We start from the raw sequence: 18,404 nt of genomic DNA on the forward strand, positions 1-18,404 counted from the left end.
TCACCATTCGATGTGCCTCACAGAGTGGGGTCTGACATTTACAACGGTTACCATGCAATGCACCCTGGACTGAAGAGGCAGACAAATAAGAGAAATGTGTTAGACCCTCTGTTAAATAAAAAAAACATTTCTTGAGGTAGGAATATATAAACAAAATATGTTTATATGGAGAAGACAACCTCCAGCTTTATGACTTGGCCAGTATTGAAATCTGACATGATCATTTTTCTGCCTTCTAAAAGCCGTATTCCTATTAACTTCCAGTGTAGTGAGAGCGGCGTTTTCGCAATGCTACTGTCACGAGCTGGCTCAAAGCCCGTAACAAAAAGGGAGACAACGTGGAGATAAGTAACAAAATATATATTTATTAAATAAAGTAAACTAAGTACAATATACAATGGTGTGTGTAATCAGTAGTGTAAGTGAGTGTTTTGCATGCATGAATGTGAGAATGCAGGGTGTTGAAAGATGCCAAAGCAAACAACCAAAAGGCCACCAAGATACACAACAAAATCTGTAAAAGTGTCTGCATGGAGAGAGTCTCTTCCATGAATGGGGAAGTGGTGTATTTATCCTGGGACACACCGGGCCCAGGTGTTTCCCATGTAGCTGACGACCCTCCCAACTCCGCCCACCGGCATCCTAATAAGGAAACAAGAACAAAGAGAGAATACGGCAGACAGAGGGGGAGGGTCGTCACACAACGTCATACCGGACTCATTTCTTCCTGCTGTAACGGCAATAGCTCAGATACACATAACATGAACGGCAATAGCTCAGATACACATAACATGAACGGCAATAGCTCAGATACACACAACATGAATGGCAATAGCTCAGATACACATAACATGAACGGCAATAGCTCAGATACACATAACATGAACGGCAATAGCTCAGATACACACAACATGAACGGCAATAGCTCAGATACACATAACATGAACGGCAATAGCTCAGATACACATAACATGAACGGCAATAGCTCAGATACACATAACATGAAATGACCCTGGGAAGAAAAAAAAAAAATATATATATATATATATATATATATATATATATATATATATATATATATATAAATAAAAAAATTAATAAAAATCGGTAGAACATCGATCAGAGATGCACAAAAACAATATAAAAAACAAACATTCAAAATGGGTGAATCTTTACTTTATTATACGTATTCTCCCAGCACACACTTCAGTTCTCCAACTGGCGGCCTGCGGGCTGAATTTGGCATGCGGGTGATATTATTTGGCAAACATTTTTTTTATTGGCGGACATAAAAGACTGTAAAAACACCAGAAAATCAGCTCCAAGTGATTTACATGTTGGAAATCTGTTCCAAAGTAGTCCCATGCATATTAGGAGAGATGTATATGTTCGTATACAAAGTTTGAAAGAAAGAGCCCTGTCATTTCAAACCTAAGTCCTCTAGCTTCACAATGAGATGGGGTGCAGGCCAGGCAGCAGGCTGTTAGCCAGCCCGCCAGTTTAGTGGAGTCCGCCCCTGGCACAGTCAGTGTAGATAGCTCAGTTTTCCCCCATTGAGACCATGTCTGTGCCTCGATCTAGGTTGGGAAAAACTAAACATGTTGGTGTTCGCCTTAGCAATCTCTGTGGAAGAGATTGTGATAATATCTCACATATTGCAAAATAGGGTTATTTCATGTTAGAACCCTCACTTCCAAGGAAGTCAATGAACAAATTACTGATCATAATCTTGATGTGATTGGACTGAAACATGGTGTATGTCACGACTTCCGCCAAAGTTGGCTCCCCTGCCTGTTCGGGCGGTGCTCGGCGGTCGTCGTCACCGTCCTACTAGCCACTCCCGATCCCTTTTTCCGTTTGTCTGTTGGTTTTGTCTTATTAGTTTCACCTGTGTGTATTTTAGTTTCATTAGCGTCCTTATACAGTGCCTTGCGAAAGTATTCGGCCCCCTTGAACTTTGCGACCTTTTGCCACATTTCAGGCTTCAAACATAAAGATATAAAACTGTATTTTTTGTGAAGAATCAACAACAAGTGGGACACAATCATGAAGTGGAACGACATTTATTGGATATTTCAAACTTTTTTAACAAATCAAAAACTGAAAAATTGGGCGTGCAAAATTATTCAGCCCCTTTACTTTCAGTGCAGCAAACTCTCTCCAGAAGTTCAGTGAGGATCTCTGAATGATCCAATGTTGACCTAAATGACTAATGATGATAAATACAATCCACCTGTGTGTAATCAAGTCTCCGTATAAATGACCTGCACTGTGATAGTCTCAGAAGTCCGTTATAAGCGCAGAGAGCATCATGAAGAACAAGGAACACACCAGGCAGGTCCGAGATACTGTTGTGAAGAAGTTTAAAGCCGGATTTGGATACAAAAAGATTTCCCAAGCTTTAAACATCCCAAGGAGCACTGTGCAAGCGATAATATTGAAATGGAAGGAGTATCAGAACACTGCAAATCTACCAAGACCTGGCCGTCCCTCTAAACTTTCAGCTCATACAAGGAGAAGACTGATCAGAGATGCAGCCAAGAGGCCCATGATCACTCTGGATGAACTGCAGAGATCTACAGCTGAGGTGGGAGACTCTGTCCATAGGACTACAATCAGTCGTATATTGCACAAATCTGGCCTTTATGGAAGAGTGGCAAGAAGAAAGCCATTTCTTAAAGATATCCATAAAAAGTGTCGTTTAAAGTTTGCCACAAGCCACCTGGGAGACACACCAAACATGTGGAAGAAGGTGCTCTGGTCAGATGAAACCAAAATTGAACTTTTTGGCAACAATGCAAAACGTTATGTTTGGCGTAAAAGCAACACAGCTGAACACACCATCCCCACTGTCAAACATGGTGGTGGCAGCATCATGGTTTGGGCCTGCTTTTCTTCAGCAGGGACAGGGAAGATGGTTAAAATTGATGGGAAGATGGATGGAGCCAAATACAGGACCATTCTGGAAGAAAACCTGATGGAGTCTGCAAAAGACCTGAGACTGGGACGGAGATTTGTCTTCCAACAAGACAATGATCCAAAACATAAAGCAAAATCTACAATGGAATGGTTCAAAAATAAACATATCCAGGTGTTAGAATGGCCAAGTCAAAGTCCAGACCTGAATCCAATCGAGAATCTGTGGAAAGAACTGAAAACTGCTGTTCACAAATGCTCTCCATCTAACCTCACTGAGCTCGAGCTGTTTTGCAAGGAGGAATGGGAAAAAATGTCAGTCTCTCGATGTGCAAAACTGATAGAGACATACCCCAAGCGACTTACAGCTGTCATCGCAGCAAAAGGTGGCGCTACAAAGTATTAACTTAAGGGGGCTGAATAATTTTGCACGCCCAATTTTTCAGTTTTTGATTTGTTAAAAAAGTTTGAAATATCCAATAAATGTCGTTCCACTTCATGATTGTGTCCCACTTGTTGTTGATTCTTCACAAAAAAATACAGTTTTATCTCTTTATGTTTGAAGCCTGAAATGTGGCAAAAGGTCGCAAAGTTCAAGGGGGGCGAATACTTTCGCAAGGCACTGTATATAGTAGGTTGTCCCGCCCTTGTTTTGTGCGGTATTGTTTTTGTTACTCTGTTGTATGGGGGTTTTCGTGTATGTATTCTCCGGACTATTTTGGTCCTGTGTTTTGGGCTGGTAAATTGTATGTGCCCTGTGTGTTGGCGTGACTGTTTTGTGCGCCGGAGAATAAATTGACACTCTACTGAACCCTGCTCTCTGCGCCTGATTCCACCCACCACTCCTAGTATCTCGTGACAGTGTAAGCCTGATGAATTTACTGAGGTATAAGTATGCCTCTCCTCCAGATGTGTACAAACTCAGTATGCAGTCCAACCTGCATCACAACCAAAGACCACCATGCAAGCCCAGGACCTCTACATCCGGCTTCTTCACCTGCGGGATCGTCTGATACCAGCCACCCAGACAGCTGTTGAAACAGAGAACACTTTCTGCCTATAATAAAGCCCTTTTGTGGGGAAAAATATATTGTGACTGGCTGGGTCCTGGCTCCACAGTGAATGGGCCTGGCTCCCCAGTGAATGGGCCTGGCTCCCCAGTGGATGGGCCTGGCTCCCCAGTGGATGGGCCTGGCTCCCCAGTGGATGGGCCTGGCTCCCCAGTGGATGGGCCTATGCCCACCCAGGCTCACCTATGTGAAATCCATAGATTAGGGCCTCATGAATATTTAAATTGACTGATTTCCTTACAGTATATATACTGTAACAGTACTGTAACTGTATATATACTGTATATATACTGTAACTCTTTTGTTGTTGCAAGTTGTGTTTATATTTTTGTTCAGTATACATAAACTCAGCAAAAAAAAGAAATGTCCTCTCACTGTCAACTGTGTTTATTTTCAGCAAACTTAACATGTGTAAATATTTGTATGACCATAACAAGATTCAACAACTGAGACATAAACTGAACAAGTTCCACAGACATGTGACAAACAGAAATTTAATAATGTGTCCCTGAACAAAGGGGGGGGGGGGGGGGGGGGGGGGGTGTCAAAATCAAAAGTAACAGTCAGTATCTGGTGTGGCCACCTGTCTTGCACAGAACGAGCAGTATGGCTGGTGGCATTGTAATGCTGGAGGGTCATGTCAGGATGAGCCTGCAGGAAGGGTACCACATGAGGGAGGAGGATGTCTTCCCTGTAATGCACAGAGTTGAGATTACCTGCAATGACAACAAGCTCAGTCCGATGATGCTGTGACACATGGCGCCAGACCATGACGGACCCTCCACCTCCAAATTGATCCCGCTCCAGAGTACAGGCCTCGGTGGAACGCTCATTCCATCGACAATAAACGTGAATCCGACCATCACCCCTGGTGAGACAAAACCGCAACTCGTCAGTGAAGAGCACTTTTTGCCAGTCCTGTCTGGTCCAGCGACGGTGGGTTTGTGCCCATAGGCGACAATGTTGCCAGTGATGTCTGGTGAGGACCTGCCTTACAACAGGCCTATAAGCCCTCAGTCCAGCATCTCTCAGCCTATTTTTAATAGTCTGAGCACTGGAGGGATTGTGCATTCCTGGTGTAACTCGGGCAGTTGTTGTGCCATCCTGTACCTGTCCCGCAGGTGTGATGTTCTGATGTACCAATCCTGTGTAGGTGTTGGTACACGTGGTCTGCCACTGCGAGGACGATCAGCTGTCTGTCCCGTCTCCCTGTAGCGCTGTCTTAGGCGTCTCACAGTACAGACATTGCAATTTATTTCCCTGGCCACATCTGCAGTACTCATGCTTCCTTGCAGCATGCCTAAGGCACGTTTACGCAGATGAGCAGGGACCCTGGGCATCTTTCTTTTGGTGTTTTTCAGAGTCAGTAGAAAGGCCTCTTTAGTGTCCTAAGTTTTCATAACTGTGACCTTAAATGCCTACTGTCTGTAAACTGTTAGTGTCTTAGCGCTCGTTCCACAGGTGCATGTAGATTAAATGTTTATAGTTCATTGAACAAGCATGGGAAACAGTGTTAAAAACCTTTACAATGAAGAGCTATGAAGTTATTTGGATTTTTACAAATTATCTTTGAAAAGAGGGACATTTGTAAGTCCCTTCTGGGAGTTTGTAAGTCCCTTCTGGGAATATACTACTTCCATATACCCTGTACTGTTACAGGCTTTGGTTTTTCCATTTATATTGCGAGGTTGGACATTAGGTGCACTGATTGGTGTAACTTCATTAGAAAGTATGTGTTACACCTGTGCTGGCTTGTCATCTCGTTAGTCGGAAAGCATTTCACCTGTGCTGGCTTGTCATCTCGTTAGTTGGAAGGCATTTCACCTGTGCTGGTATTACGTTCCCCAGCAAGGAACCAAAACAAAAGAGGAAACTAACAAATAGTTACTAACTACAACCAAATCAAAACAGGTGGGGTTTTAGGAGGGGTTCTGAAAGACACTCTTGGGGGTGTCCACTGAAAGTTGACTAGCAATAACAACTAGGCTGCAGTCCAAACACTTAAAAAAGACACACCCTATCCCCTCAAATGAAGTAGACATATCATGACTTCTGACGAGTATACACTTGCAGGGCGAGGGAGGACAGAATTACGGACTGCTCAGAAATTCGTCACTCGTTCATCCCGTGATGATTGTTTTCAGCCACTGGTAGCTTGTGGGTGCTTTATATGCACTACTGTCAATTATGATTGCATGTCTACTTATTAACTATACAATTATTAATAAAGGCCTACTGTATGATAGCTAGCAAATTAATTAGCTAACTAACATTAGCCTGCCTAGCTGGAACTTAACTAGCATTAGCCTGCCTAGCTGGAACTTATGAAGTAAAATGTTTTATTTTTTACAATTTCCAGAAGATAACCAAACAAAAACATCACATTTATGAGACGTGTTTGTGCCGTCATGTGCATTAGTAGCACAATTTCTAACCTTTTTACATTCATTTTTACTTACACTTGTATGTTGACTTCTCCCTTGTTTTAAAGTTTTGGTGGATTTTTCTTAGAGGATGTACAATCGTCACAAGTTGAATTATGGGGAGTTTCAGGCCCCGGAGTGAACATAATTGTACACTCGCAAACTCGTCTAAAAAGGGTCTTATGTTGAAAACTTCCCTTGCTTGGCTAGTCATTTGGACCGCCCTCCAAGATGGCGGCGGGGATTCCCCTAAGGGCATAAGGCGAGGGTAAGTGGACAAGGGTGTGTCTTTTATGAGATTGAATTGCAGCCTGGGACTTAAGGACACCCACCATGAGCGCACACAAAATATGCCCAAAAAAGAGGCAAACCAAATTTAAAAGACAGGAAGCAAACCAAAAGGTGGAGTAAACAAAAACAGGGAAGAACATATCTTTTTTTCATTTTTTATTACTTTAACAAAAAACATGTTTTATCAAATAGTGGTGGTTAAAATAAAGGTGTTAACCTTCCACATCAAGACAACTGGAACACTGGGCCAACCACTCTTAAATAGCACTTGGGCCAGCACAGGTGAAACACCTTCTGACTAATGAGTTGGCAATCAGCAGAGGTGTAACACCTACTGTCTAACAGGGTGACGCCCAACCTCAAAATATAAATGGAAAAAAACAAATTCTGTAGCAGTACCTTGAACTAACCATGTGCTTGAACTGTTTGACAGTCAAATTTCCATCAGGAGGCGAACAGATAACCCCCTTCAATAAACAAGGAAATACAACATAATCCTGATCGACATCTATGATTAGAAGAGTAACATTTCCTGGGCGATCCACAAGGTTTTGCGCTCACAAATCAATTGCCGCAATTCAACCACAAACTCTCATTCATGATACTTTCTCCATAGTGCAGTAAACAGCATGTTATCTTCTCCTCTCCATAGTGCAGTAAACAGCATCCTATCTTCTCCTCTCCATAGTGCAGTAAACATCATGCTATCTTCTCCTCTCCATAGTGCAGTAAACAGCATCCTATCTTCTCCTCTCCATAGTGCAGTAAACAGCATGTTATCTTCTCCTCTCCATAGTGCAGTAAACAGCATGTTATCTTCTCCTCTCCATAGTGCAGTAAACAGCATGCTATCTTCTCCTCTCCATAGTGCAGTAAACAGCATGCTATCTTCTCCTCTCCATAGTGCAGTAAACAGCATGCTATCTTCTCCTCTCCATAGTGCAGTAAACAGCATGTTATCTTCTCCTCTCCATAGTGCAGTAAACAGCATGTTATCTTCATCTTTCAAATATTTCAAACACGAATTCTACTTTCCACCAATAAATGTGGCAGAGAGCCAAATAGATCAAGAGAGAAATAAGAGACAGAGAGAGGGGGTGAGCGTGTGTGAGAGAGAGAGAGAGAGCGTGCATGAGAGAGAGCGTGCGAGAGAGAGCGGGTGAGCGTGTGTGAGAGAGAGAGTGGGTGTGCGTGTGTGAGGGAGAGAGAGAGAGGGTGAGCGTGTGTGAGAGAGAGGGTGTGCGTGTGTGTGAGGGAGAGAGAGGGTGAGCGTGTGTGAGGGACAGAGAGAGGGAGAGCGTGTGTGAGGGAGAGAGAGAGATTAAGTGAGATTAAACAGCTCCTCCAATAGATCTGTACTAAACACACACACACACCTATTGTACTAGAATTTACTTGTTCAATGAATAGGAATATTTATATATATATATATAAACAGAAAGAATGTTAGCTGTTATCCTGTTTATCTCTTAACAACTTATTAGTTAGTAGTTACTGTATTTCTGACTGCTATTCTTTCTTTTTGCAACATGAAATCACTATCAGGGCCTAAACCCTAAACTCATCAACCTTTGGACTGAAGAGTTTAGCACTGGAGTTCAACACACATCTTAAAGATGTTGACGTCATCATTCTGCAGGAGACATGGTGTAAGGCTGACATTGTCACTCACTATCCCACAGGTAATTATGCCATCACAGAAACACAGCTCTGTCAATAGAGGCAGAGACTCTGGAGGACTGATCATTTGGTACAAATCCGAACTACAACATCTAATTGATCCCCTCAAAATTGGCAAATATCACATTTGGTTAAAACTGAAAAAATAACTTGTATTGGCAGAAAAAGATGTGGTCCTTTGCGCGATATATATCCCCCCCTCAGAATCCCCATATTACTCAGAGGAGATCGTCCCCCCCTCAGAATCCCCATATTACTCAGAGGAGATCGTCCCCCTCAGAATCCCCATTTTACTCAGATGAGATCGTCCCCCACTCAGAATCCCCATATTACTCAGAGGAGATCTTCCCCCCATCAGAATCCCCATATTACTCAGAGGAGATCTCCCCCCCCCCCCTCAGAATCCCCATATTACTCAGAGGAGATCTCTCCCCCACCCTCAGAATCTCCATATTACTCAGAGGAGATCTTCCCCACCCTTGAGGAAGAGACGTGCCATTTCCAGGACCAGGGAAATGTGCTCATCTGTGAGGACACAAACGCACGCACAGGAACACTACCTGATCTAACGACCACACAAGGGGACAGCTTTATTACAGGCCATACTGTTTCTAACTGTCTTCATCTCCCCCATAGAAACAACAGTGACAGCACCGTCAACAACAATGGAAGGGATCTGTTGCAGCTCTGTAGAAGCCCGGGTCTGTACTTTGTCAATGGTAGGTTACGGGGGGGACTCTTCGGGGAGATTCACCTACTGCTCACCTCTTGGCCACAGCACAGTAGACTATATGATCACAGACATTGACCCTTTCTCTCTCAGCTCATTCACTGTCAAGCCACTAACACCTCTGTCTGATCACAGCCAAATTACGTTGTTCCTCAAAAGAACAGACATGGAAACCACCACACATTCACAGCCCAGTAAGCTGTACAACATCAGAAATTCATACAGATGGGCCCAAAACAGCACAGAAGAAAACCAGAAAGCAACCAGTAACCAAAATATCCAAACACTAACTTTCTGATTACCACATTCACTCACAGTGAAGAAGGCATCATTCTAGCAGTACAAAACATCAACTATATATTCAGGCAAACGGCAAAAGATACACAATTGAAATTGATTAAAAAATAATAATAATAAAAGACCACAGATGACAACTGGTTTGATGCAGATGGTAAAATTATAAAGAAAAAACTTAGAACACTATCCAACCAAAAGCACTGATACCCAAATAATGGTGAATTACGCCTTCATTACTGTGAGACTTTAAAACTCTATAAACGTAACACTCAGAACCAAAAAAGCACAGTACAACAGCAAGCAGCTGACACTAATTGAGGAGTCCATAAACACACAACTTCTGTCAAAATTGGAAAAAACTTTAAAAAAATCTAAATAAGAGGAATTAGCGATACAAAATGGTGACATGTGGACAACCCCTTTTAAAACATTCTACAACACTGTTCAAATTAACACAAACGCAGAACAACGCCAAATTCATGAGCAGTTCAATGGGTTAGAACTGCACTCCCACTGCACTCCCCAATTACTGACCAGGAGCTCTATAAGACACTCCCCAATTACTGACCAGGAGCTCAATAAGAAACTAAACTATTACTGACCAGGAGCTCTATAAGAAACTAAACTATTACTGACCAGGAGCTCTATAAGAAACTAAACTATTACTGACCAGGAGCTCTATAAGAAACTAAACTATTACTGACCAGGAGCTCTATAAGAAACTAAACTATTACTGACCAGGAGCTCTATAAGAAACTAAACTATTACTGACCAGGAGCTCTATAAGAAACTAAACTATTACTGACCAGGAGCTCAATAAGAAACCTCAGGCTCTCAAATTTAAAAAGGCATGTGGACCTGATGGCATCCTAAATGAGATGCTCAAATTCACTAGTGCAAAATTTCAATTGGCTATATTAAAACTGTTTAATTTGATCCTGAGTGTAGGTTAATTCCCTGACATCTGGAACCCCAATCTTTAAGAACAGAAACACATTTGACCCTAACAATTACAGAGGCATTTGTGTGAACAGTAACATGGGGAAGGTTTTCTGTAGTATTATAAATGTAAGAGTTCTAATCTTCCTTAATAAACACAATGTATTGAGTAAAAGCCAAATAAGATTTATACCAAAACATCGCACAACTGATCATATTTACACCCTACACACCCTGATAGATAAACATGTCCACCAAAATATATGCTTGCTTTATCAACTTCCAAAAAGTATTTGATTATATTTGGCATACAGGACTGCTCTACAAAGTTATTGAAAGTGGTGTAGGGGGTAAAACATATGACATAATTAAATCAATGTATACTGGCAATACGTGCAGCATTAAAATTGGTAAGAAAATAACAGAAGTCTTTAACCAGGTGCGGGGCCTTCGCCAGGGTTGCAATCTGAGCCCTGCACTCTTCAATATTTACATCAACGAATTGGCCACTATTCTAGATAAATCCTCAGCCCCTGGTGTTAGTCTCCACAATTCGGAAGTTAAATGCCTACTCTTCGCAGATGACCAATGCCTGCTGTCACCCACAGCACATGGCCTACAGCAGAGCCTGGACCTGCTAGAGCAGTACTGCCAGACCTGGGCCCTGGCAGTAAACCCCCACAGCACATGGCCTACAGCAGAGCCTGGACCTGCTAGAGCAGTACTGCCAGACCTGGGCCCTGGCAGTAAACCCCCACAGCACATGGCCTACAGCAGAGCCTGGACCTGCTAGAGCAGTACTGCCAGACCTGGGCCCTGGCAGTAAACCCCCACAGCACATGGCCTACAGCAGAGCCTGGACCTGCTAGAGCAGTACTGCCAGACCTGGGCCCTGGGAGTAAACCCCAAAAATACTAAAATAACGATTTTCTAGAGAAGATCCAGATCTCAGGGAATTAGACCAAAGTTCTCAATTGGTACAAAATATATAGAGTACTGTACACACTGCAATTACTTAGGTTTAAAAATAAGCTCAACTGGACACCTTAATGAGGCAGTGAATGAGCTGAGAGAGAAAGCACACAGGGCATTCTACACCATTAAAAAGCAAATTCAAATTGAAATACCTATTAAAATTTGGCTAAAACTAATTGAATATGTCATTGAACCAATTGCACTTTATGGCAGTGAGGTGTGGGATCCACTTGCAAAACAAGATTTAATCAAATGGGACAAACACCCCATTGAAACCCTGCATGCAGAGTTCTGTACGTTCTCCTACATGTCCAGACGAAAACTACAAACAATGCATGCAGGGCAGAATTAGGCCAATATCCACTAATAATAAAAACTCAAAAAAGAGAAATTAAGTTTTGGAAACATCTAAAATACAGTGACCCCCTCTCATATCATTACCAAGCCCTGCAATGCCAAAAGCTGAGAAAAGAAAAGAGTCCCCTCATCCAGATGGTCCTGGGGCTGAGTTCACAAACCTGTTCTACTAACACACTGAAGCCTCAGGACCAGAACATCCAATCAATCAGAATGAACCAAATTACAACACAGTCAAAACAAAACTATATTGCTTATTGCGAAACACAAACACAAGCACAAAGCAAAATGCAGGCCCTAAATCGACTGTACACCGTGGCTAAATATTTGAACATGGTTACTGATCAAAACCTTAGAAAAACCTTGACAAAGTACAGGCTCAGTGAGCACAGCCTTGCCATTGAGAAGGGTAGACACAGGAAAACCTGGCTCCCTGTAGAGAAAAGGCTGTGCAACCATTGCACAACAGCAGAACCTGAGACAGAGCTGCATTTCCTGACAAAATTTCAAAAATATAAAACAATTAGAGAGTGTAATTAAACCCAAGTTTGAAACCCTTATTCAAGGTTTCAAAGACCTCTCTGATGAGGACAGGCTACCCGTCCTGTTGGGGGAGGGATAGGCTACCCGTCCTGTTGGGGGAGGACAGAGAGCTGTGGGTTGGCAGTGCACTACATTGCTGCAAGATGAGGGACAGTGTCTGACAGACCAATCAACCTGCACATGTCCTCTACTGTATGCTTATTGTTATTGTTGAATGTATGGTTATTTTGACACTTGGTTATTGTTGTTACTGTTGTCCCGTTGATTCTCATTTTTATTTTTCATATTGTAAATATCCAAAGTCAGCTTTGGCAACATGTACATTGTTACGTCATGCCAATAAAGCAACTTGAACTGAATTGAGAGAGGGTGAGCGTGTATGAGAGAGAGAGAGAGAGAGAGAGAGAGAGAGAGAGAGAGAGAGAGAGAGAGAGTGAGCGTGCGTGTGTGAGAGAGAGAGACAGGGTGAACGAGGTGAGAGAGAGAGACAGGGTGAACGTTTGTGAGTGAGAGAGAGAGAGAGAGAGAGAGGGTGAACGAGGTGAGAGAGACAGGGTGAACGTGTGAGAGAGAGAGAGAGAGAGAGAGACAGGGTGAACGTGTGTGAGAGAGAGAGAGAGAGAGAGGGTGAACGAGGTGAGAGAGAGAGACAGGGTGAACGTTTGTGAGTGAGAGAGAGAGAGAGACAGAGACAGAGAGAGAGTGAGTGAGTGAGTGAGAGAGTGAGCGTGTGTGTGTGAGAGAGAGTGAGCGTGTGTGTGTGAGAGAGAGAGACAGGGTGAACGTGTGAGAGAGAGAGAGAGACAGAGAGAGACAGAGAGAGAGAGAGAGAGACAGGGTGAACGTGTGTGAGAGAGAGAGAGAGACAGAGACAGGGTGAATGTGTGAGAGAGAGAGAGAGAGAGAGACAGGGTGAATGTGTGTGAGAGAGAGAGAGAGAGAGAGAGAGGTGTAATTAGAGAGAGTTGTTGTATATATGGTAAGCAGGAATTGTCAGGCAGGCGTAAAAGCGTCGCCTTGTTAACATCAACAAGCCATTTCCCTTGAAAACCAGAACATCTTGTCTCTGCCCAGTCCAGCAACCAGATGTTCCTGTTTCCAGGGGAAACAGCTTTTGGATGTTAGCAAGGCGACGCTCCATCTCAACTCCTCCACATTTACTGGATTGGTTGAACAGTGCAGAAGAGGCCTACGTCTCCTAAACATGTGAAGAGTGTAGTTTTTTGCTCTCAGATAGAGAGAAGGGGGGAGTCTAGTTCTCCGCCATCATAGCGTTACCTCTCATCATGGGGAGTCCATCAGGACACCAGAGGTTCATCCAAAACACTGCAGAGAATCTAGTACTGTTTTCAAAAAAACGTCTTAAGAGTAGGGTTTCTGATCTAGGATCTGTTTAGCCTTTTAGATCATAATGAATAAGATTACATGGGCCTGATCCTAGATCAGCACTTCATGAATACGGGCCCTGGACCTTGATGCTTTCTCAGTGCAGATGTCAGAGCAATGAGAAAATGGTAAAAGTGTTTAATATCAGTTGTTTTAATCAACGGTCATCCTCATTAATGAGTGGGCATTGTGCATACAGTGATTCAGTGTCATGTGATTATGGATAATGTAATGCAACTGGCTAATTAGACTCGGAGAGAGTAGAGACAAAAAAGGCACCAACTGAAAACATTAAACAGTACCGAGGTTCCTGTAGTAACTACCTCGTGTGCTGCTGACTTCCTGAAGGTACACAGGATATAGCATCGTACGTGTCCTTTAGTAAAGAAGTAATTAAAAACTTGATATAGTCTAGGCTCCCCGTTATTCCCGAGCACTGTGAGAAGTGGGTGGCAGGTGGTTAGAGTGTAGAGGCGGCAGGTAGCCTAGTGGTTAGAGTGTCAAGGCGGCAGGTAGCCTAGTGGTTAGAGTGTCAAGGCGGCAGGGTAGCCTAGTGGTTAGAGTGTCAAGGCGGCAGGGTAGCCTAGTGGTTAGAGTGTAGAGGCGGCAGGTAGCCTCGTGGTTAGAGTGTCAAGGCGGCAGGTAGCCTAGTGGTTAGAGTGTAGAGGCGGCAGGTAGCCTAGTGGTTAGAGTGTCAAGGCGGCAGGTAGCCTAGTGGTTAGAGTGTAGAGGCGGCAGGTAGCCTAGTGGTTAGAGCGTTGGACTAGTAACCGGAAGGTTGCAAGTTCAAATCCCGAGCTGACAAGGTAAAAATCTGTCGCTCTGCCACTGAACAAGGCAGTTCCCAGGCCGTCATTGTAAATAAGAATTTGTTCTTAATGGACTTGCCTCGTTAAATAAAAAAGGTACAATTTTAAAAATATATTTAAAAAACATCAAGCTAATGTGACCAAAAATCAAGGATCTGCTTGGATTTGCACAACTATCTCTGTAAGGTTACATCATATAGACAGTGGGTTAGGGTTGTTACGGTGACTGTATTACCTGCCACACCGGCAGTCATGAGTCACAAAGGCAGTTAAACTCCATGTGACTGTTTAGTCACAGTAATTAGGCTTCTTCCAAGCTCTGATGCTGCTGATAGTTATTAGAAACCCACCAAAATTGCTAACTGCCTGGTACTCAGCACTCTATTGTCCCTGTCATCACTGACATCAATACAAATGTAACGGAACATGTAAATCAAGCACTTCATGAGAGCCCATGAGCTCATGTTGCACAACATTTCTATTGGCTACGCAATTATGGGAGAAAACAGAGTGATGGCCTCTAATAAAAAGAGGATCCCATCAGCTTTCAATAGACTAGGCCCACTATATGCATTTATCATCTCTCCTAATATTAAGCACATTGCTTATATTTACAACAGGTGTATAGCCTACCTGGCTGGCATGAAAATTAACCACGGGGAAAAGCGCCCTCCATTCGCTATTTAAGTGCATAGATTCCATGTAGCCTACTACCAGGCTATATTACATGGATTTATTCAACTTTTCTTTTTAAATGGCTTGTAGGTTGTGTGGAAGCCAGGCGATGCTAAATGTGTTTATGTTAATTAATGGTAAATTAGTGTGAGACCGACAGTTATTTGCTTGACAATCACCGGCTGACTAAATTTCGTGACCGCTACAGTGGTCAGTAGTTTCACTGCATGTTGTTGTTCACACTGTCCTCTCAGTTACACCGGAGGGAAATTCACTTCACACAACGTACTAATTTACAACTATTTCCTGTGTCCTTTCCTTCTCACGGCACTTAATTAATACTCTGAAAAATACTCTCGCAAATAATCAGAGACCTTCCCTTCTCCTGCAGCTATGCAAGCCTCAGCGTCTGGCATTGACTGCCAACGGAGAATGAACGTCACATAACGACCGAGAGAGCGAGAGCGAGACAGAGAGAGACAGAGACACAGAGAGAGAGAGAAAACAGAGGACTGTTGTTTGGGTAAGAAACAGGAAAAAACCCTGAGAAAAACCTGTTGGGCCTGTTCACAGAGATAAAAGAAAGAATCTAGGGATCACAATGCACCTTGGGTAAGGGCGGGAACAGAGTGCTTCTTGGGAAGGAGTGGGGTGGGGTAGGACACAAGCATTTGCACTTGGTATTCCTCCACACCAGATGGAATGCAGGTTTGGCAGAGAATGTTTTGCTTCCTAACCCTGACAGCTGTATAGAAAACAGTCTCAAAAGGCACTCTATCAAAAAAAGTAGTGCACTACTTAGGGAATAGGGTGTCGTTTGAGATGTAGTCTAGTGTTTTTGTCTAGCTTTTCATTGACACATCCAACTGCAAATAAATAAATCCGAGGCCACACGTTTGGGTGCAAACAGTAGCTCTTCGTTCATGTGTGTATATGGCTTCCTCCTTCCTGCCTGCTCTAGAGTGGCCTGGTTTACCACATAGCAGCTGAGTTCTCATCTGAAAGTCTTTCACCCAACGATAATCTCAAACTACTGCAGGTCTGGCCAGGGTCTCTTCTCTGGAGTCGAGATCAGTTACACTTCTCATTATGAAGTCTTATACTGCTTTATTAACATTCATAGCGCCTTATAGATGCGGTCATCGAGCATTATGAAACTATAAAAGTGTATCTTTATAAAGAAACTATATAAACATTTTTTTTAAAGATTGTCAGACTTACTATCTCCTCGTAAAAAAACAACAACATTCAACCCAGTAACCATGACAACCACTCTAACATGGCTACTAGAGATAATATTCAGTCCTTCCAGGAGGCACCAGCACCACAACAGGAAGTGAGGCGAAGACATTTAAGCAACAACTAACAAAAAAGTCCACACATCAAACAAATGTTGTTTTTTTTTTTTACTTTAGTGCCGTAGCCTAGCCTAAGCGGTCTACTCCCCCGCACAGCGAGCGTATTAACTGCTCCTGCATCAAAGGCCAGTTGGAAAGAGGAGGAGATGTAGAATGTTTAATAGACAGACTAAGCACTGTATAAGTGAGCAAAAACAACGGCGTATAATCATTAGTAAACGCTCCCGCTATTAGGGAAGGATTATCATTAGTAAACACTCCCGCTATTAGGGAAGGATTATCATTAGTAAACGCTCCCGCTATTTGGGAAGGATTATCATTAGTAAACGCTCCCGCTATTAGGGAAGGATTATCATTAGGAAACACTCCCGCTATTAGGGAAGGATTATCATTAGTAAACACTCCCGCTATTAGGGAAGGATTATCATTAGTAAACACTCCCGCTATTAGGGAAGGATTATCATTAGTAAACGCTCCCGCTATTAGGGAAGGATTATCATTAGGAAACACTCCCGCTATTAGGGAAGGATTATCATTAGTAAACACTCCCGCTATTAGGGAAGGATTATCATTAGTAAACGCTCCCGCTATTAGGGAAGGATTATCATTAGGGAAGGATTATCGGCTTTTGACAGTTATTTTATTTTCATGACGATCTTCATGCATAACCGTCAGTTACACACACACTCACACACACACACTCTCTCTCTATATCCTCTTACCTCCAGGACAGGCCCTGCTCCTAATATGGTCCTCTCCACCCCGCTGCTGTAGCCCTTCTGGCTCAACGCCGTCAGACAGTGAATCAGGAAGTTGGCGCTCTGGGTCTTCCCTGATCCGCTCTCCCCTGATATCACCACACACTGGTTCTCCTGCTTCTTCAGCATGGTGTGGAACGCCACATCCGCCACTGCAAAGATGTGAGGGCTCAGTTTTCCCAGTGGCTGGTCGTTGTACATTTTGACATACTTCGGGTTATAGATGGGTAGGAACTTGAAGGGGTTAATGGCGACCAGGATGCCGCTGGCGTACGTGTAGATGTTGTGTTTGTAGAAGCGCTGGCGCAATGCGGCCAGGATAGTGTCCTCGGTCAGGGTGGAGAGGCTGCACAAGTCATCATATTCCTCTGATGAAGATACCTCACTACCGCCAGTCCCTGACCCCAGATCCCCTCCACTTCCTTGGGCTTGCAGGATGAAGTAGTACCCCTCCTCCTGTGGATGCTGGTTCCGGGCCCCTGGGGGCCACAGCAACACCCTCTCCACGGGAATCTCAGAGTGCCCTAGCATCCTCTCAGCCCCTCCATCCTGCCTGACCTCCATGAGGGCGTAGTGTCGGGTCATGTCCAGGCCCAGCGTGGCCCCTGCGTTCTGGATAACCGTAGCGGCCGTGGCCCGAGGGCTGACCTGGAGGGTACAACATGCAGCTGTGTCCTGGGGCAGACGCGGGTAGATCTGGAGGAAGACGGTCTGCCGTTGCTGTAATTGATCCATGTCCAAGCTGGTTGTTCTCGTCACACCGTCAGACACACTCATCCTGCTGGCTGACACTGGCACTGCCCTCCTCCAATCAGCATGCAACCACTGAGCAGGAGAGAGCAAGAGAGACGAATGCGGGGGAAAAGAGAAAAAGAGAGAGAGAGAGACATAGACAGACAGAGATAAACATTACACTTTCTACAATCGTAGCTTTTACAAAACATAAAATAATAACATAAAAAGGTTATGTGAATATGACTTTTTATTCTATTTCTGCTGACATATACACATTTATGCGACACATTTTCTAACTCTATTCAGGGTTTTATAAAGGTGCAGAGGCTTAACAGGATAATGTGTCTAGAGAAGAGAAAGGGAAAGTTGACACTCAGTTACAAATTAACCCAGTTCCCAAGAGAAGCGAGTGCATACTAGTCTTGTCTCAGCCTGTAAAAACAGGTGGGAAAAAATGCCAAA

At 43.5% G+C, this 18,404-nt stretch overlaps 1 protein-coding gene across 1 annotated transcript in view; it reads right to left on the bottom strand.

Annotated features, from left to right (window-relative positions):
- LOC139387490 (unconventional myosin-IXb-like) overlaps nucleotides 1-18,404 on the bottom strand; it is an 81,423-nt gene that overhangs the window by 62,537 nt on the left and 482 nt on the right. Inside the window, exon 2 of the mRNA XM_071133735.1 lies at nucleotides 17,172-18,032. Coding sequence (XP_070989836.1) covers nucleotides 17,172-17,984 — 813 coding nt within the window. The 5' untranslated portion in view covers nucleotides 17,985-18,032. The remainder of the gene's footprint in view (nucleotides 1-17,171; nucleotides 18,033-18,404) is intronic.

Source organism: Oncorhynchus clarkii, chromosome 28, assembly GCF_045791955.1.
Source record: "Oncorhynchus clarkii lewisi isolate Uvic-CL-2024 chromosome 28, UVic_Ocla_1.0, whole genome shotgun sequence".
Taxonomy (NCBI): domain Eukaryota; kingdom Metazoa; phylum Chordata; class Actinopteri; order Salmoniformes; family Salmonidae; genus Oncorhynchus; species Oncorhynchus clarkii.